General features: G+C 47.3%; 6 protein-coding genes across 6 annotated transcripts; 3 read left to right on the top strand and 3 right to left on the bottom strand.

Moving 5' to 3' along the window:
- Positions 1 to 513: 513 nt before the first annotated feature.
- On the bottom strand, positions 514 to 2,731 carry N7537_002187 (putative Ste20-like serine/threonine protein kinase; the record flags this gene model as incomplete). The annotated part of the gene is made up of 4 exons (XM_056893245.1): positions 514 to 2,129; positions 2,190 to 2,506; positions 2,574 to 2,604; positions 2,680 to 2,731. 4 exons carry the CDS (start codon positions 2,729 to 2,731, stop codon positions 514 to 516), a joined length of 2,016 nt encoding a protein of 671 aa, XP_056758240.1.
- Positions 2,732 to 4,295: 1,564 nt separating this feature from the next.
- Positions 4,296 to 5,880, bottom strand: N7537_002186 (DNA-protein crosslink repair co-factor UBX5; the record flags this gene model as incomplete). The annotated part of the gene is made up of 2 exons (XM_056893244.1): positions 4,296 to 5,371; positions 5,430 to 5,880. The coding sequence occupies 2 exons, from the start codon at positions 5,878 to 5,880 to the stop codon at positions 4,296 to 4,298; spliced, it is 1,527 nt and encodes a 508-aa protein (XP_056758239.1).
- Positions 5,881 to 6,445: 565 nt separating this feature from the next.
- Positions 6,446 to 8,487, top strand: N7537_002185 (AAA family ATPase CDC6; the record flags this gene model as incomplete). The annotated part of the gene is made up of 3 exons (XM_056893243.1): positions 6,446 to 6,494; positions 6,557 to 6,805; positions 6,860 to 8,487. 3 exons carry the CDS (start codon positions 6,446 to 6,448, stop codon positions 8,485 to 8,487), a joined length of 1,926 nt encoding a protein of 641 aa, XP_056758238.1.
- Positions 8,488 to 9,779: 1,292 nt separating this feature from the next.
- N7537_002184 (uncharacterized protein) lies at positions 9,780 to 10,962 on the top strand (the record flags this gene model as incomplete). The annotated part of the gene is made up of 2 exons (XM_056893242.1): positions 9,780 to 9,965; positions 10,024 to 10,962. 2 exons carry the CDS (start codon positions 9,780 to 9,782, stop codon positions 10,960 to 10,962), a joined length of 1,125 nt encoding a protein of 374 aa, XP_056758237.1.
- A 489-nt stretch (positions 10,963 to 11,451) lies between these two features.
- Positions 11,452 to 11,970, top strand: N7537_002183 (uncharacterized protein; the record flags this gene model as incomplete). Its single annotated transcript, XM_056893241.1, has 3 exons — positions 11,452 to 11,522; positions 11,597 to 11,786; positions 11,866 to 11,970. 3 exons carry the CDS (start codon positions 11,452 to 11,454, stop codon positions 11,968 to 11,970), a joined length of 366 nt encoding a protein of 121 aa, XP_056758236.1.
- Positions 11,971 to 14,108: 2,138 nt separating this feature from the next.
- Positions 14,109 to 15,735, bottom strand: N7537_002182 (alpha-arrestin; the record flags this gene model as incomplete). Its single annotated transcript, XM_056893240.1, has 2 exons — positions 14,109 to 15,513; positions 15,593 to 15,735. The coding sequence occupies 2 exons, from the start codon at positions 15,733 to 15,735 to the stop codon at positions 14,109 to 14,111; spliced, it is 1,548 nt and encodes a 515-aa protein (XP_056758235.1).
- Positions 15,736 to 19,959: the final 4,224 nt, after the last annotated feature.

Here is a 19,959-nt window from a genome sequence, read left to right as displayed (position 1 = left end):
ATAAAAAAAGGAGATGGTGATTCCCAGCAGTACATCGCCCGGAGGTACCTTGTGTGATTATCTTTTCATGGTTGTTGAAGTGGAGATCCTTTCTGGGCCTCATTATGGCATTATTTTATCATCCTAGCCGAATAAAGCATGTAGTTTGAAATGTCTAGTAGAAGGAATTAGCCAACTGTCAGGAATGAGAGAAAGAAGAGAAAGACCAGATGAGATGAGATGAGTTTCAGCATTTGATCCTCTAACACGGGCCCTAATCAGTGGGTTCCATTTGCTGAGAGCGAAGCGCGATCACAATAATCATTCATGTAGTCCTGTAGGTGAGAGTGAGAATGGAGAGCAGAGACGAAAGTTCCATTAGAAGCAACAACCCCTACACATAACATACATGAAAGAAGAGGAGACCAAGGCCACAAGAAACAAGAAATGCAAGTGAAACAGCGCGAAGTACAGGGCCCACAAACTCCATTGAGAACAACTCAATTCTACTCAAACAAAATTCAAACGTGTCCATTACGCGTTGTTACGGGGCTGCAATCGGAAGAGGACCTCCTCGAGGAACGCATCGAGAACAGCATCAACACCACCGCCCATGTCAACAGGTCTCTCCATATCCCAGTGGTGGAGGCTGTTGAAAGCTCGAGCGATGTCTTCAGCAACCTTCTCCAAACCATGGTGGATGCGGACGCTGCGGTCGAAGTCCTTTTCTTCTTCTGGGGTAGGCGGAGGGTCGTTAGGGTTACGTCCGGGTTCGAGACGGACGAGATGGTTGCGGCGGCGGTCCATGGCCGCACGGAGGGCCGGGAGGATCACAGTCCCACAGGCGGTTGCGCGCTCAGGCTCAGGGAGAGGTCGGGAGGGACGCTTGTGGTCGCTGGGAGTGGGGGTGGGAGGGGTGGAGCGGTGGGGGATAGCACGGTCATCCATGTTTGCTGGTGCACGCTTGGACTTGAGTCCAGAAACAGGCTTTGCTTGTTGCAGGGAATCTGTAAGTCTTGGGAGAGCGACTTGAGGGATGCGCGGAGACTGTGGCTGATGTCCCAGAGGATCAGCAACAGTACGAGAAAGTGGAGCTGGCTTTTGCACAATTTGGCTGGATGGGGTACGGTATTGGTCGTGGAGGGGAATGCTGGAGAGTTGTTTGGCAGGTGTGCCCTGATTACTGGCCGCGGAGCTAGGTTTGGTTGAAGAAGTAGTATCAACGTTGCCAGCGTAGTGAGGCGCTGCCTGTGCGTATTGTTCGTTCGATCCTCTTGTGGGAGGGCTGTTTATTACAGGTTTGCTAACCACTGGAGACACGACTTTGCGTGGAGGAAGTGCGGTCTGGGAGGGGCGTTGCTTGAGAGGGGAAGACGGAGCAGAGGGAGGAAGAGGAGTTTTGGTGGGAGAGGCATTGAAAGCAGGGATTGCTGGGGTGACTTGAGCGTGTGATGGGGTTTGGGGTGTTCCGGCTTGTCGGGGTGCTGCATCACATAAATCCCATTCCTCTGTCTCATTTGTTCGCGTATTGGTGTCAGAGCCTTTCATAGGGCGCAATGGAGGGGCAGATGATTTTCCCACAGGACGAACGGTCCCGAAATCCCAAAGGTCTTCCGTTTCCTGGGTTCTGGCGTTTGCTGTATGATCGGCTTCTCTATCATCATAATCATCATATTCGTCCTCGTCGTCTTGACCCCGATGAGTTATTTGCCAACGTTCTGCGCGCTCAATGAGTTCTGTCAGGTAGGTTGTTCTTTTGGCACGCTTCACAAACGGATGCTCAAGGAGCTCCTTGGCTGATGGCCGCTCCTTAGGGTCTCGGCGCAAGCACAGTTCAACAAACTGCTTGAAAGGCTTACTAAAGTCGCCTACCAATGTGGGGGGCGGGTTCTTGGGAATCAAGAAGAGCACTTTCATTGGGTGAATGTCGGCATACGGAGGATCACCACAGGCCAACTCAATTGCCGTGATACCCAAGGACCAAATATCGGCCTTGTAATCGTATCCAGATTGCTTGATGACTTCGGGGGCCATCCAGAACGGAGTGCCTACGAAGGTATTTTTCTTGGTCATTGTTGCCGACAGTTGTCCCGACACGCCAAAGTCCGCCAATTTAACTTGACCGCTCGCGCTGAGAAGAATGTTGGCAGCTGCAATCAAAGTTGTTAGTCGGTGCGCATCGCAATTCTAACCAATTAGGGTCTTCGTACCTTTAATGTCTCGATGCAGCTTCTGGTCACTGTGGAGATAGTCCAGCCCGCGCAGAAGCTCCCTCAGAATAATGGCAATGTACTCCTCGTGGATCACACCAGGTCGCAAGAGACCGTGGCAACTACCACCAGCGCAGAACTCCATGATGATCCACAGGTTGGACCCCTTCAAGTATGAGCCATGGTACTTGGTAACATAGGGAGACTTCAGCTCGGACAATATCGCAATCTCCTTGATTATATCGTCGACATCATCCTCAGCATTCTCGACGTCAATGATTTTGATAGCCACTGACTCTCCAGTACGTCTATCCAGACTAATTGTCCGAATTGGGTCAGCTGTCTGTTGAACTAAGACGTTGATATGGAAGGTCCTCGGCTTACCCTTTGAACACCTTACCAAAGCTTCCACCGCCTACGAAATCATGAAACAGTCAGCAACCACATGAAGCCCATGACCCCTCAAATCCCAAGTATTGGAAAAACCTACCGATGCAAGTTTGCTTAGTGTAAATAGTTTCCGGATCGATGGGAGGCGGCATTTTGGCGATTTATCCAAGTCAGCAAGGGATGACGATGGACATGAATCGAGCTTGAATTTATCGAGGCTAATGGTGAATTGTCAGATTCACGACTGGCAATCGCTTATCACAAGGATGGAGTGTGGGGTTGGGCCGTACGTGACGGTCCTCAAAAGTGGACTCGGGATGGATTCTGAGATGAAATAACGCTCCTATCCAATCAATCTGATTCGATTAGATAAGATCTGTGGAATGTCTTTCAGGATCGCAAGATTTCAGGACTGCAGGAGGAGAGAAGGAAGAGGAAAGATGGTGTTATTCGTTGGGGTGCTCACAGTTGATAAGAGGTCAACCGGTAAACAAAGACAATTGTTCAATCAGAGCAGGCGCGGCGAGGGTAATCGTGGAATTCCGGATCGTTTGTGGCATACTCTTCACGTAGCGATCAACTCATCTCACTCCCTAGGCTTCTCAGGGATATCTATGTCGTGAGCTGCCCTTGCTTGTTTATCGACGCGGGGGGCTTATTTTGCCGACGCTTATCTGGGGGCGGTGTATCTATGATTCCAATTACAAGATTGTACAATGATCTGGGACTTGGGTTTCAGACTTAGATGTCTTGAATTATCAATTGAACTGGGTATTAAGAGTTTCAATATAAATCCATACATGCTTCTCTAATTTAAAGCAGGATCACCATTATAATTACAAATTTTGCCTTTGTTAGACGGGAATAATACGGATTGGAGGACTTAAAGTTCTAGTATAATTATTAATTAATTAATTACATGGAAGCGAGGTTGTGTGGTGAGAATAAAAGTAATCTTGTAAGTTTGCTACGTTCTGGGGCTACATAGTTCGAAGAGGAGGTCGCTCTATTGGCGAATAGAGTCTACAACATAGAACACTATAATTATACAGTTAGGTAGTTATATCGAAAGACATACCTATTTAGGTAGAAGCATAAGAATGAACACTACACTAGGGCACGAAAAGCACCCGTGACACAATACAAAGAGTTATGTACCTAAACGGTTTCCTTATTGGGAGCATCAAAGCAATTGGCCCTATCCTATATTCTACCATTTCACTCACTCTTGTATGTTATTTAAGCGTCTTTAGATATTTAGGTGTTTCTACTACATTTCTGATTGATCAAGCTCATTCTTTGACTGAATATGTGATTAGCTATGTGGTCACGAAGCATATGCTTTGTCTACTAAGAAATATTCCTTGCCCTTGAGGCAATCTGTACACTCTACGTATGTATATTACTCAATTTTCCTCCATAGTCATGGTTATTTCCTCTGTTTCTCAAGTTGATACTATTTTGATTATCATGATTCATTGCATGCTTTCCAGGCAAGCTTTGGTACTATGTATACTCTCACATCTAGGTTCTCGGGTTGACAATGGCAACTGGAGAGCCTGCTAGATTGAATGATAGCCTCGGGAATGACGAAAACCAGCTTGGGAACAAAGGTGAGATCCCACGGGATCTAATTCATTTCCATCAACGCCTTGCAGAAATTCAGAAAACATTGTAGCGTGATGATAAGACTGAAATATGGAGAAAGTGAAAGGATTACTCTTCCAGATATCCAATCATCACTGTGCCATTCTTCAGTCCTGCATCTTCAATGCTCGTGGTAAGTTGATCAATGAGATTGCGCCCCATGCTATTCAGGTCAAACTCGACCCCAGCCTTGTCTTCCAAGGGAGGATCGGCCTTGAGCCATTCATAGATTCTCTGAACAGGATCCGACAGTGAAAAGCGCCGAATGACCCTGCCAGACGGGTGTCGGAACTGAATGCGAGTAGTTGTGGCCGGGTCCGCAGCAGGTTCAGTGTGTGCTTGGTCGCTGGGAATAGATGCGAAAGGAGAAGCTTCGGCAGCTGGCTCCGATTCATCCATGATGACATCTTCCTCGTCGGTAGCCCGGCCCTTGCCCTTAACATTGTCTGCACTGCGTGTCAACTCATCAGGGTCTTCGACCGTCTGACCAGCTTCCGCTGCGGCCCCAAGACTGTTTCTCATTGCCATCTCCATCATCTCCTCTTCGGTCATGGCATCAATGCTCTTGTCTTTCTTGTCGGATTTGCGCTTAGCGACAGGGTTGCGCACATTGCGGTTCAAGCTGTAGCGATCGAGGAATTCGTGAAGTTGCATGAGAAAGTCGGCGGCCTTGACCAAAGGCGGTCCAGACCAGACCTTCATTTGTTCACCAGTTCGAGGGTCAACAATAGCAATGTGGGGATAATTGTCGGAGACGTCGCTTCCCTGGAAGTAGTATTGGAGGTAGGGAGATGCACGAGGGTCATCTTTCGAGTACTGCAGGAAAATGAAGTGCTCCTTGATTGTATCTTGCACCCCAGGGTCCTTCCACAAATCGCGGTTCAGAACTTGACAGTCAAAGATTGATGCATCCTGGACATTGACAAGCAGCCATTTCTCCGTATCCTTTCCCTCCTCGCGCGCCACATCCCAAGGCAGTCGTGACATGATTTCGAAGGGAGGGCGGTACATTTCGGCGAGCATATTGGATTTGGACGATGCTTCCGATGCGCCCCCAGTAGCGGCAGAGAGTGCTTCGCGACGAGCTTCATTGCCGCCCGTCCATATGGAAGATGACTCTTGCTGGTTGAAGATTCCGGCTCGACCTAGAGTAAATTGTCAGTTCAAGTTATTGAAAATTTTAGAAACACAAATAACACCCACTTGGTCTTCCACGAGCTCGTAGTTGGCTGAGAATATTTGCGTGCATGTCTTCACCACTATCATAGTCCGCCCCGGGCCCCACCAAAGTCTCTGTTGTCCGCGCCATTGGCGCTCTCACTTCTTCTTCGTTATCTGGGCCCCCTGGGCCACCATACATTTGCTCCTGAAGGCGTCGAGCCATAGCCTCGTCGTCATCGAATGTTGGCAGGGCGGAGTGTCGGGGAGTATCGTCATCAGTGTCCGAGTCAATATTCACCACCTCGGAATCATCTGGGATTCCAGCCCGATGAGAAGGCCGAGAAGGTTCACCAGTCAAGGGTGCGCCTCCACTTTCAAAGTAAAGCTGCATGGCCTGCTCGATTTGGAACTCGGTGATCTGCAGGTATTGTATGGCCAGCTCCGGCGTGGAGCCGGTAATTTCAGTGAACTGAGCTACCACATCGTTATCCATGGTGGGCAGTGTACCGAAGGAGGTTCCTTAAGAAAGATCCTAATGTTAGAGAAAAAGGCTGAAAAGGATTGATTTTGGATACCCACTGAAAGCTTAGGCGTAGTATGAAATGGGGTAAAGACTCGGAGGGTGTGCTATGTGGGGAGCTAGATTTGGTGCAAACCACTGCAAACCAGAAGATCAACAGGTCCCACAAAAGAGGTTGACAGGAATTAAGAAAAAAAATAGAGAAAGAAAAAGAACGTCCAGCTTCACGTAGGCTGAAAGAGTTCCGTCATCTCGATTCGAAACTCACATGAGACGATCATCGACACCTGAGGTGGCCACCTTCGCAATGACGCGGCTGACTAAGGGTTGAAACTGTTGCACGTGTGGTTGATATACTCGGCCGTAATTCTACGCGCGACGCGTCCAGCGCGTGGAAAGCCCCCAGTAGTGGAGCTGCCAATTACACTTCCTAACTGGGCTCTCTGCCATCTTTCCTGACATTCCTCGTTTTAACTCCTACGGAAACTGCGTCTGTTGTTCCTACCTTTAATTTTATTTTTTGTGTGTATTCCAAATCATGGCAGGAACAGTCCTAGGAAAGCGCACTCGTGCTGCTGTGGACTCAGGTAAGATCATCCATCCCACCTTCCTCTGCTCCTTATCTTCAAGTTCTCACCTGCCTTCCTAGCATTGCCGGTCCGATCCGCGAGCAAGCGCCGAACCGTTACTCCCCGAGTTCACCAACTAGATGCCGTTCCAACCCCGTTACGACGAACAAGGTCAACTGTAAAGAAGACAGTCGAGCAACCCGACCAAGAAAATGGCGAGAGCAAGACAGTGTCGGAGAATGTTGCTTCTAAACATATTTTGCGTGATGATCAGTTCAAATCTCCGGTCAAGATCAATTCGCATTTCACCGTCTCGAAGCCAGTGGAAGGTAAGTTGCAAAATTTGGGTGTGGCGCCTGAGGCAGCGCTAATCGGATGTGCAGAAGAAATTACGAAACCTATCGAGTTGGAATTTAAGACACCTTCCAAATCGCGATTCCGGGATGATCTACCGCAATCTCCCATCACCCCCAGACATCGAGTGCAGGTCGGCGCAAAGGCTGTAACCCCGCGCACCCCCCGCCATGCCGACCTTCCCCCGACTCCCAGACAGAGTGCCACTCCGAAAATTGCCAACTCGGTGTATTCGCAAGCTAGACAACTGTTCGCACGAGGCTCCAACTCAGGACGCTTAGTGGGACGCGATGCAGAGCGGGAAAAGTTGGTATCTTTTATCACAGAAGGAGTGGAGTCTCGGAAAGGAGGGTGTCTCTATATCAGCGGTCCCCCGGGAACCGGAAAGAGTGCCATGGTCCAGGAAGTGTGTGCAGATCTCGACCTTTCTAAAGTGAAAGTCTCGCATGTGAACTGCGCAAGCATGCGAATCTCTCGCGATGTCTACAGCAGACTCATCCAAGATTTCTGCCAAGACTCGGATATGTTCAAGAAGAGCGAGGGAGAGCGCCTCAAATCTACGTTCATTCCGTCTAAGAAAGGGGAAGATATGTTCCTGGTCACTTTGGACGAAATTGACCATCTCCTCAATGGTGATTCAGGGGTTTTGCAGTCACTTTTCGAGTGGTCATTGCAAAGCAAGTCTAAGCTGATGCTGATTGGCATCGCTAATGCCCTTGATTTGACCGACCGATCTCTCCCACAGTTAAAGGCGAAGAACCTAAAGCCCCGCTTGCTGCCGTTCTTGCCGTACAGTGCTGCATCTATCGCAAATGTTATGACCAATCGTCTTCGCTCATTGCTCCCTGCTGGGACAGAATCTGACCCAAAGCTTGTTCCCTTTGTTCAACCGGCCGCCATCCAACTTTGCTCCAAGAAGGTAGCCTCGCAGACAGGTGATCTCCGCAAGGCCTTTGAATTGATCAAGCGGGCAATCGACGTCATTGAACAGGAAACATTTCAAAAGTTGGATAAGCAAGCTAAGGAGTCTGAGAATATTTCGATATTAGGGGAGAACACTAATTTGTCTTCGCCTGCCAAAGGTGGCAGTGCTCAGAAGCCAGCCTCTATGTCAAGCTACACGGTCATCACGGCACCTAGAGCCAGCATCGCCCACATTGCTCGGATCACATCCGCAGCTTTCGGTCAAGGCACTGTTCAAAGACTTCAAAGTTTGAATCTGCAACAAAAGGCTGCTATCTGCTCTCTGATTGCGCTTGAGCGCAAACGCCGCCAGTTGGAGGTCCCAAGCACGCCCTCCAAATCGCGTACATCGGCACCCACTATCAAGCAAGCATTTGATACATATTGTGCTCTGTGTCGCAATGACAACATTCTGCACCCCTTGACTGCTACTGAGTTCAAAGATGTTCTCAGCAATTTGGAAACCATGGGCTTGGTTGGAGAATATCAGGGTCGCGGCCGAGGCGGAACTGTTGCAGGTGGCACAGATCTGCGCCGCACACCCTCAAAATCGGGCCATGCACCTTCGACTCCTCATAAGGCCCTGGATGAGCAAGGTCTTGTTTGCTTTGTTTCCCAGCAGGAAATTGAGAGTCAGATTGCTGGTCCCGGTGAAGGAATCCTTCGGCGCCTTCTCCGTGGTGATGGACTATGATCCCCTTGCCTGTTTCTTAACTGCATCCACACAGCATGGCAAGCTTTCACTTTTCATTTCCCATTCCCCATTACTGCATCGTCGGAGTCCTATGCTAGAGCATTTTTATCATGTATAACATTCTTGGAGTTTTCATTTTGGAGTTGGAATATCCTTGTCTCATCATCTTTAGCGTCTTTTATCACGGCTTTCCTTGTTGTTAACTTTCCTTTGTCTTTCCGTGCTTGCTCTTCCTTGGTGTGAATTCATGAGATCTCATACACCAAAAACAGATAAAAAAAACACAAATGAATTGATCAGTGGATTTAAAACCAAAAGGATTCTTTTCATAGCCCTAAGACGGTTTTTGTCCTTAGGTATATAAGAATAGTCAGCCGTTTATGCGGCCTTGTCATGTCTTTTTAGGTGTCTTTTTAGGTGTACATGAAGGTAGTAAAAAAGAAACATACTTTATGCAAGAGACTTTTCTATGTATAACCTTTGATAAACTGTTTGAATAGGCTATAGTAGACCTCCACAAAGCCTACAAATGGGCCTGGATCCCGGGCCCAAAGCCCAACCAGCAGTGGGCTATGGACCCAACCTTTAAGGCCCAACCTAACCCAGAGCCCATCAAAGCCCATTATTACACATAACTACGATCTTGGCATAGTTAGTTAACTACAGATAATAGCTGATCAATAACTGTTTTTTTTTACGTACATTCCAGCTTGTAACTATATAGTGTTGGCGATGATGATGACGATGATACTGCTGCTATACCGCAAGTACTAAGTACTAATTCTTAGCAGCGTATATTAGGGAGAAAGAGGAAGTATATTGAGGATGAAATGTATAAGCCTTATTAGTATAACATATTAACTATCACTTGATTATATTCCGTGACCTTGGCGATCTCAGCCACATAAGATCTCTCTATTGCTGCAGTCTCTAGGGATCAACGTCTGTTTCCCTTTCTGGATCATCATATAACCCACAATTTAGGACTTAGGCAGTAATTAGAATACCCAAAAAATTGCTAGGAAAATCTGCATTAGTTATGCAGCTACAATTAATTGGCATGTTTGCATTGTTTGGTGCCTATTGGGCCTCATTGGGCCCTTGTGGGCTTTTGCGGAGGTCTAGGCTATAGTATACATCATGCAATGTAACAGACAAACGAATATAACGGAAGGTACCAGCATCTCACATAAAGACGTTATATATATGAGCCATGTTCAAGCTTAGTTTGTGTTATTTTACTGACATATCCTTCTATCAGATCTGTTATCAAGCCTTTCGGGAATCACATCATGGCGACAGTTAATTCAAGCCAAGCACAGATGGATGTCCCAGCTCCCCTGCCTGGTAGCCAACCCAACAGCCCTCAGCCGACTGAGGACCTTACGGAAGATGTTGCTGAAAAGAGCAGATCTGTTGTACCCTACCTACTAGAAAATAGTCCAGAATTCCGAGAACTCAGTGATGTGAGACAGCAGGTAGACCACGTCGAACCCAGATATCATAGATACATAATTTTTACTATGCTGTGAACAGGGATGGGACGCCCCAGAAGGCGACAAATATTTTGAGAACCTTCGTCAAAATGCGGATAAGTCGGACAAAAAGACGGCGACTTACTTCTATAAGTTTATGAACACAATCGGACACGAACTTGACAAAGCCACCAATGCCTTCAAAATCCAACCAGTTGATTCAACTCCACCTGCGATTCTCGATATCTGCATGGCCCCCGGTGCATTTCTCGAGATAGCATTGAAAAAGAACCCAGGCTCACACGCTCTGGCTTTTAGCTTGCCTGTCTCCTGTGGAGGGTATAGGAGCCGTCTGGCAAGCGGCTTGAATGTCAAGCAAGTATTTCTCGACGTGACTATGCTTGCTGCCGACATGGGTGTAGACCAGATCCCTGGGGGCCATGAAGATTCTGAAAACTTTTTGCCCCGGCAACTTGACGAAGGTCGGCTTTTCGATTTCGCCATATGTGACGGTCAGGTCTTAAGGCAGCATTCACGCGCTCCATATCGAGAGAGCCGGGAAGCGAGAAGACTGGCCGCCACGCAGCTCGCTCTGGGTCTCCAGCACCTTAGACCTGGTGGCACTCTGATCGTTCTTCTTCACAGACTTGAAGCGTGGAACATAGCCAACCTCATTTGGATGTTTCACAAGATCTCCCTGGTTCGGCTTTTTAAGCCAAAGAAAGGTCACGCCAAGCGCTCGTCCTTTTACATGGTTGCTACCAATGTGGAAAGCCAACACCCAGAGGCTGTCGAAGCAGTCAGGCGGTGGAAGGAAATCTGGCGGATTGCTACATTTGGCTCCGATGAAGAGTATGGCGAGATGACCTTGGATAAAGACCAATCTGTAGAAACATTGGTCGAGGCTTTCGGGCCCAAACTCGTGAAATTGGGCAAGCCAATATGGAAGACACAGGCAAATGCCCTGGCTAAGGCTCCATTCATGAAGAAGCCAAAGTGATTAATGGAAAAAGAAGAGGTAGCCAAGATGTAATCAATATCTCTCTGTAGACGAGGCAAAGGGCTTCGAATGGAGAACTCATCACCGAACGATTGATTTGAATTAACTGTTCCTATTATTTCACAGGTTCTCAATGTAAAGACTGTAAGGTCCACAAGGGTAAATATTGGGTGAACTCAAAACCCACCCATCGAGTGAGATATAACACTCAAATACCAAAGCGTCACAAATATCCCACACTCAACGTCTCCAGTTTGGTTTCACCGCGCTGCTGCCCACAGGGTGGCTTTTTTTCATTTATCTGCTTTTGTTTTGCACTCATCAAGCCATCTGCCTATGTAATGATGTCAAGTTGCACTTACTCAGATGAGCCCACTGCCTGATATGGCAGGAACACGTGCCTTACAGACTTTCTCGTGTTTACTGTCGACCACAGCAGCTTCACCTCTTGAATTATTCACCTCTCAACATCCTCACCACTGATACACTATGGAATTCATCCGTTGTCTCTTCCCACTCATCCCATTCTTGATTCTCAGCTTGGTGTTCGTTGCTTCATAGTAAGTCCTTGTTCGCCGTCTTGTGACGCTTGCCTGGAAAACAATGCTGAGAACCCCCATAGCTGGTTTCCTAGCACAACACTTCCAGCAATAAAAGCTGGTCCTAACACGACTCCTCTTGGGTCTTCCGTCGACAAAAACTGCAGAGAGCAATTGCTTCTATACTTCCTTGATCATGCCGTCGAAATAGTCAACATATTTGGGTGGCTATGGATACGGTTCTACATTGCCTCCGGTGTTGTCAGGTTGGTCATGGATGAGATTGTGAAACCACTCGCTATATTCCTTGCCAAAAAAGCCTACAGGTAACGTTATTTGATTGTCTAATTTTGATCTCGAACAGGCAAAGCTAATTGAAGATACAGAGCTTTTCGCGGGTATTGGTTCCCAACTGACCACACCCAATGAGGAGACACCGGTCGTCGAAACCCAACAACCTGCTATCTGAGAATGAGTAAATAAACGATATACAATTTTATGGTTCATGACAAAGCTTGAATCGAGTTATGCCCGTATTCACGCATGGGCAACCGAGCAATTCTTGTGGAGAGAGAGAGAGGGAGAGAGAACTTTTTCTATATTTAGATGAGGAATACACATGCGGATTCATTCTATTTCTGTGATACAATTTCAAGCTATCTATAGAGGGGCCGATTCTACTTACATACTCTGTATCACGCTTCATGATATGAGATCCTAGCTCCCCAATTGTTCATCTAATCACGAACTAAGAATGGCGATAAAACATTTCCCAGTCCCTCAACATACCTCTCCTCTCACAATCCCCCCGTCAATGCCAACCCCCTATATTATCCCCGGAGGGAACCGTCCCAAACCCCTACCTCATATAAACCCGCCGTTGATACTCTTGTTATTTCATCTACACCTATCTAAAATGGATTATCCTCTGCAGAACCACGCTTCCTACATTAACCGTCCGGTCTCTGAGCTTCCAACTCCGGCTCTCGTCCTAAGCTCGTGCTGGAGCGAAATATCCAGATCTTGTTGGAAGATGTCAAACAGTTGGGAATTGAGTTTCGCCCCATGTCAAGACCCTCACGGTATTCTTTCCACGCAGTTTTGAGTTCCAAGCAATGTACCAAATGAATCTTGCAATGTACCGAAGTCACCCGCATAATGCTAGGCGAAGGCGTGCACCGACGAATCCCCGTATCAACCCTATCCGAGATCTAGAGTTCATTGGATCCTGTTAAGGCAAGCTAGACGAGGCGAGTCCCAGTAACGATTTCTAAATAAAAGAGTATCAACTAAAATCGTAACAGTGTCTCTGCGGCCTACCCATCTCAGTCAGCGCTCCACCCTTCCTCGAAACTCAAACCAAATCCCTAAAGATCAGATCTCCTCGAATCCTACGCCTCGAAATCATCTTCTCTCATAGCACCATGGTCCGTCTTTATCAAGATCGACGTCCGCTCCCAGTGCGCGGGAATGACAACAGACTCACCATCCCCCCCTCCCCCGGGATCAATCCAACGTATTGAGTTATCATCTGCGGCCACCGTATACGGCTTCTATTGCCATGTCGGGCACTCATATGCATGCCGCACAGAAGATGCCGCAGTTACAGTGCTTCAGGCCGAAGTCAAGGGTTTAGCGGAAGCATATGGGGTCTAAGTCTGGGAATGGGGAGAAGACGGAGGATGCGGTTGCTGTTGGGAATAAGGTTTTGTTGTATATCTAGCATGTTTGCATTACGGCTGCTCTGAATTTTTGCTTATTATGTTATCGATGAGCAGGATACTGTTAGGGAGACGTGGGTTCCGTGGAAGGGGTGGTTATTGTAAGGAATTTTGATGTGGTTTTTCTAGAGACCCTGCTGGTGTTTCTCTCATTTGTGTATATTGGATTTAATATAGTCTTGAATAATGGATTATTAGAGAAATTGGGCAGCAGATGAGACAATTGTACTCGTACTTTAGTATCTAAAATATAAATAGTCCATATCCCCCAGTCCTGACATATTTGATAGAGCAGAGTTGGTGAATAGCATTTACATTGAGTACAATTACTGGGATCGAATTAAACCTGTCATAGATCGTGATCATGAATTGATTAAGTATCAGGGAGTAGAGAAATTTTGAATAAAGCAAGATACTCAAAACGGGAGAAGAATCGCAACCTTGGAAAACCGAATGGAAGAGTAAGACGTGGATATGATGCAAGTAAGCTCATAACCAAATCAATCCAGAGGTGGAACTAAGGTGGAAAATAAGGTGAAGAAAAAAAAAAGGCATTATGCACAGGTGAAGAAAATTGAATATGGGTATCATGTAAACTTGGCTAGAACAAGACCCGTCCGGAAAAGGCGTTGCAGCCTGAATATTCTGCGGGGCTGATTTCCTTTTCCGTCGCTGGTATCATGAGGCCCTTCGTTGAGATGGGACCGTGATAAGTAAACCGGATCAAATCCACGGAGAACGAAAAGGTAATAAGAAATTATGGTAGACCGTGAAAAGGCGTTGTGTGGTGACTGGGTAATTTTTTGTTTGATCGTGGGAATCGTCAAGTCGTAATGGAGAACGATAATCAAGATTACTGATTAAACATGTTGAAGTTTTTGATATTTTATTCGCGGGTTGAGTCGATTGAAGGGGCGCGAGAAGGGGCGCGCGAGGGAATAGGCGAGGCAGCAGGCGACTCCCCAGTGACGAGATCGTCAGTGGTAAAGCGCGGCAACCGGCCATGCGTAGAGCCGTGAGTAGACCGATTGGAAGAGAGAGTGGACGAGCGAGTAGAACTGCTATCCAATCGCAAGGAGTCTATGCGCTCCAGGTCTGTGTAGTCAGGGAGGGGAGAACCGTTGTAGTCCTCAATGAAGCTGTGGGCGCCATCGGGCTTGGTGTAACAGGGAGGGCTAGCGGGAACGTCCTCATAAATTGGAGGCATCTCCTCGTCCCAGCTAATGCCAAGACCACCACGCTGGGTGACATGGAGGTGGAACTGCATGCGAAGCACGCGCGCGGCACCAGTTGGAGTAATTAGGCGGGTGTTGCCATTGGGGCAGAATTCCTCGGCCACGATAAGCTCGATGACGAGGTTGTGCTTGACTTCCAGACCACCAGGAGCCTCCATGTCACAGACGGCATTGGCAGCCGGGTTGATGTTCGCATCGAACTGCATGGTGATCTCGCCACCAGCGGTGTCAAAGTCGGTCTTCCAGCCGCTCTTCTCCTCGTTGTGTCCGATGACGCGAGTCTCCTGGTGCAAAACACCTTTGCCCTCGCCGCCAATCTTGTGAGCGTGCTTCTGGCATGCAGTGGACACAATCTTTTGTTGCTCCTCAATGCGCCACATCATCTTTCGAAGACGCCAGCGGGTCTGGGTCTTTTCGCCCTTGTCGACCACACCGCTCAGGGTCATCTCGACAGGGAATTGCCCGATAGGGTAAATGACGGAGGGCAGCACAATGCGCCCAGTGAGGTTAGTTGGAGGAAAAATGCGGATGGATGACTTGTCTGGCCCGGGAAGTAGAGAACGGCTGATGTCCAAAGGCAGCTTGAGGCTATATTCCTCTCCGGTGACGCTGCGCGCATGCGCCAGCAGGAAGTATTCGATCTGACCCAACACGCCATTGCAAGAAGCAGGAAGGTGGCCGGGAAACAAGTAGCTGAAGGGGAAGTCATGGTCACCAGAATTGAGGTGAAGGTCCTCGGTGATAAAGTTCCACTGAGTCAACTCTTCGGTGCGAGTAGCACAGTTGGAGCAGTGGTTCGAAACAGGCTTCTTGGTGCTTGTCTTGGAAACGAGGCGCACATCAAACTGGCTCAAGATAACTCCACCAGTCAACTCAGAGACTGCGATGCGTAAGCGTCCAGAAAAGAGCGCGCCAGTAGAGCTGGTAGGCGGGCCGTAGCAGACCAGCGGTGGCGACTCGATCAGGACATCCAGCTTTGCCGCTGGTGTGTGTGCCTCATGGCTGGAGCGTTCCTTAGAACGTCCTGCGCGTCCCAAACTGCGGCGCTTCTCTTTGCTATGGTCCCGAAGAGGGTGAATCAAGTGATCCATGGAGAAGGATAGACGGCGTTCGGGGGGATCGTGCGCGCTCTGACTTGTGCGTTGGCTTCTTCGCATGCCCGGGAATCTCATTGACGGAGACGGTTGAGGAGTTGTTGGAGTGACTAGGAGTCGAGGTGACGGAGGAGTGTAATGAACTGGCGTTCCGAATCAGGTTGGGAATTAGACGACCCGGCATTTTGGCTGTCAATTATACTGTAGACGCTCAATTAGAGGATGCGATAGGCTTCGTATGTTCAAGAGGCAGTACGATGACGAAATAATTGAGAAGCCGATGAAGCAATCCAACACATAATATGAGTCCCTAGAAGTATGTAGGGGAAGATGATCTACAGAAGAAATCCAACGTTCAAGTGCGCAACCCGCCGCTTTTGAATGGCAAGAACAATCATGTGCTAATTCACTGAACCCGTGGAAAACTAAAAAATGAAACCATGAAAATTGAATTTTCTTCCTTTTTTTTTTTTTTTTTTTTTTTCCACTTCCCAGGTACCGGTGCATTCAATTAGAAAAAGAAAAAAAAGAAAAAAGAAAAAAGAAAAAGAAAATTAGTAGGTGGGGCGTGACATAGCGTCATAGTGGGGTCTGACAGTACAGATACAATGTAATGACAGCCAAAAAAATACACTGCATTCGTGATCTTACCCCTCCAAGGTCCTGTAATTTGATGGAATTTGTTTGTTATTCTGAGATCATCCTGATCCGCCAAGTCGCAATTCTACCCATAGCCTCATTCAAACATGGCATCATCTCATCTTACAATGTCGGGTAGCGGGGTCTGATGCCGAGACAAAGAGCCCGAGCTTTTCTGTTGGATTGACAACTGATATACGAAGTACTTCCAATATAAGAATATATGTTAAACAAGATAAACTACATATCTCTCAGGGTTTGCCATCGCCTGACTTGTCGGATTCTACCCCACATCTGAAATGATAGTGTCGGCATCATGCTTGGATCACGAAGGAACCATCTGTAAATTCCAGGCTAGACCTTATCAGGGCAGTGGATGGGAGCACATGATGCCACTGTTGGCTTCTAACCTTAGCGCAAAACGACCGTGCGCAATGACTCACGTACCTGCGATGTATGTACCGGTTCGGCTAAACCGGTATAGCTTTGCCATGGCATACTCGGCTTCGTACCTATATAGATGGGCATTGGACTTTGCTTAGCATGTGGCCCCGGGGTTTTGCCCACGGGGTTCAATCGACAGCCTTGAAACCTAGCTACATAGCCACATAGCCAATGTAATCAATGTGACCAATGACAAGATCGTCCGTACCTTTGTTGTCGGGAACCTTAGAAGATGCCCCGGCTTTAGATTATCAAGCACTTCATAGCCCTATATGACATGCGGAGATGTGCCCGAGGTGTGTCTTTGACTCCTAATATGACCTTAGAAGTGCCACGACGACCTGCAGACACATTGTTTTGTTTCACTATTGCTCTTCGAATTTCTAAAACATTGATTCATCAGCCACCAGCTGTCTATTAATACTCCGTCCATTTTTACAAAGCTATGTATACAGTTTAGGACGTATCCAAGGTTGGACAAAGTCATCACGTGGCGTGATGGCGTAGAATGACAGTAATAGACCGGCACAGTGGAGTTGTCCAGACCTAGGTAAATGACAAACCATAACCATACCGAGCCATTACCATACCGGCCATCTACTCTTCTAGAGGATCTTCGACTAGCGTCGCCCCTAAATAAAATCCACCTTTCCGCATTGGGACAACAAAACGCGATGGTAAAGGACCCTTTGCGGAGCTCCACCCGGAAAATTTTTCTTTTCCTTTTTTTTTCGTTGACCGCCTGAATAGAAGATCAGTCGTCTGATCTATAAAAGTGGACTATAGGAGTCTTACGCTTAGGGGGTACGCATTGCCCTTCTCAAGGCCACGGCGCTCGTGTATGCTATACGCCTCTACCCCGCACTGCAAGTCTTGCATTTTGCGGGGCACAGGCCTGAGCAATTGCGAGATCTGTGAAATCCCTTGAGAAGAAAAAAAAAAAAAAAACAAGAGCATCAGAAGTGAAGCATATCAAAAATATACTATATAAAGTACGATGTACAAATGATCAACATCCAAAACAAAGGTTCTAGCCCTTCAACTGTCAAGATATGCTCCGTGCCCCCAAGGTCCGCCCCCTGACGAATCACCATCCCCGCCGCACGCACTAATTACCTAACAACAACAGCATCATCAGCAGTTAACCGCTCATTCTCACCTATAAGCATCGGCCTCGCGCGCAGGATGTCCAGGTACTGGAGCTACAGCACAGACACGTTGGATGCATGCAGGGAGCTTGAAGAATTGCGGCTTGTTTCGGGTCGTGCGTCCGGTCAGGATTCCTGGCTCACTACGGCACTACGGCACTATGGAGCCGTATATGTTTCCTCGGAGCTCTAGAATGAGTTGAGGGATTTGATCACGCCATGGCGTGTGTTGTAGCTGTATCGGGCTTGGGAACGCGGATGCGGTGATGCAATTCCGCTTTCCTCTTGCACTCCCGGGCACGTCAGCTCTGCATCTCCAGATTTAATTGATGTGCGCTCTTGAGGTAGATCGATCGAAGCTCAGCTTATATTGTATATGGCGCAAAATTATCCAAATCTAGGTAATAATAGTAAGGCGTGATAGAGTCTATTCCCTTTTAACTGATTATAGAAAGTAGATCCACACCGCCTCCTTTATTTCTCCTCCACGGACTGGCTACAAGAGGCATACCAATGTCAAGGCTAGTGATCATTATGGTTAACATGCTGGATCAACAGCTCGGAGTCACGATCGCAAATCAGTGGCTGTCATCCGCCGGTGGCTCGTCCCAATGACTAACCAATAATTGTTGCTAAATGGGACATCGGCAAGCGTCTCAGGCGAGCTTCCTCTTTCGGGGAGATCTCGGATTGCCCCTCCGATCTGTTTCTGCCGGTCTTCGATCCGCCTCTTTTTTCTTTTTTCTTTTTTTTTTTTATATATTTAATTACTTGCCGAATTTAACTCCTTCGATTATACTCCGTAGGGAAAGGTACAAAGTACATCGTGGAGAAACATGCTCCGCCCATCAAGCCATATGCCATGTGAGAATAACGCCATCTCGTCATAATCACAACCCTTTGGAAGTGATATATGTACCTCAGACGATGTGATGTACATCATGTAACCCCAATAGAAATTGCTTCCACTTTTCCAACTTATTTGTAAACGCTCTATAAATGGCGCCATTTAAAAGCGCAAAACTAGTAAAACTAATTGAAATTCAATAAATCATTAGAAAAAAAAAAATTTCCGCACGGAGAATGGCCGGGGAGGCCGCTTAAGCGCGGGAAAGCAGAAAATTTCTGTCGGTCATCCACCAGGAAACTTTATACTCGGCCCGTCGCAACGTGATCTTTAGCCTCACCACTCACGGCCCGCTATACTAACTCTCGTCCCTGGTTCACACTCTGCCCTGAGTGTTTTTTTTACCTTATCTTGACTTAAGTAAAGAATATAGCGTGGAATCCACTCCACCCTTGATGGGGCGGAAACCGTAGTTTCAACTTTTCTAGGTTGTGTCGGAGACGGCCGTTCGTCCCTTGGAGTAACAATTAGCTAACCATTAGCTTGGCAAATGAGACGATCGTTATGAGACCGGCCCGTTAGCCGGTTTGATGAAATGAATTCGATTTGGCTGGCGGTGTGGAAAGGATTCGTGTATTGGTTTGGGCCAGACTCGTCTTATCAAAATCAAGGAATACGTGTTGTGTTGGCTTTGTAGGTGTCTGGTCAAAGCGATGTAACACGAACCTTGGAAGTGTGTCTAGAATAGAGAGAAAAGGAGCTCCAATAATTAAGTCTTTGTTCGTTCTAGCCTTGTGTCACTCGAGAATAAACACTAAATACAACTTTTTATATTAGTATCCCAAGTCTTATCAGATCTTGGCGTGGAGAACAAGCAGGCAGTGGCTTCTAGGGTTGTTAGATACGTCAAGCGTCCCTAAGGGGTTTCTCCATAATATATTTGCCTTTCATCAAGTATTGTATTCATGTATAGACCTCTCAATAGCCCATAAATAGGCCCAAGCCCCCAGCCCATAGCCCAACCCGCAATGGACTATGGGTCTAGTCTTCAAAGCCCAGCCCATCAAAAGCCCATTTCTGTGCACAAATATAGTCTTAGCACATATAAAACCACACTAAAAAGATCCGATTTCACCACGAATTCGCACTTGGGATATAGAGAGAGATATATATATTGGGTCTATATCTAGGTGTCAATTGTAGTAACACTAACAGTACCTCTAGTTACTAGATAATTCCTTAATAAAAATAAGTACCCCTTGTAGAAAGTAACGCTTTATAAAAATCAACTTTGTATCTTCCAATATCCATCATTTTATATCTTATCAAT

Source organism: Penicillium hordei (genome assembly GCF_028827395.1).
Source record: "Penicillium hordei strain IBT 12815 chromosome Unknown utg000001l_segment0_segment0, whole genome shotgun sequence".
Lineage (NCBI taxonomy): Eukaryota > Fungi > Ascomycota > Eurotiomycetes > Eurotiales > Aspergillaceae > Penicillium > Penicillium hordei.
The sequence above is the reverse complement of the archived record's forward strand: the minus strand, read 5'-3'. Positions and strand labels throughout refer to the sequence as shown.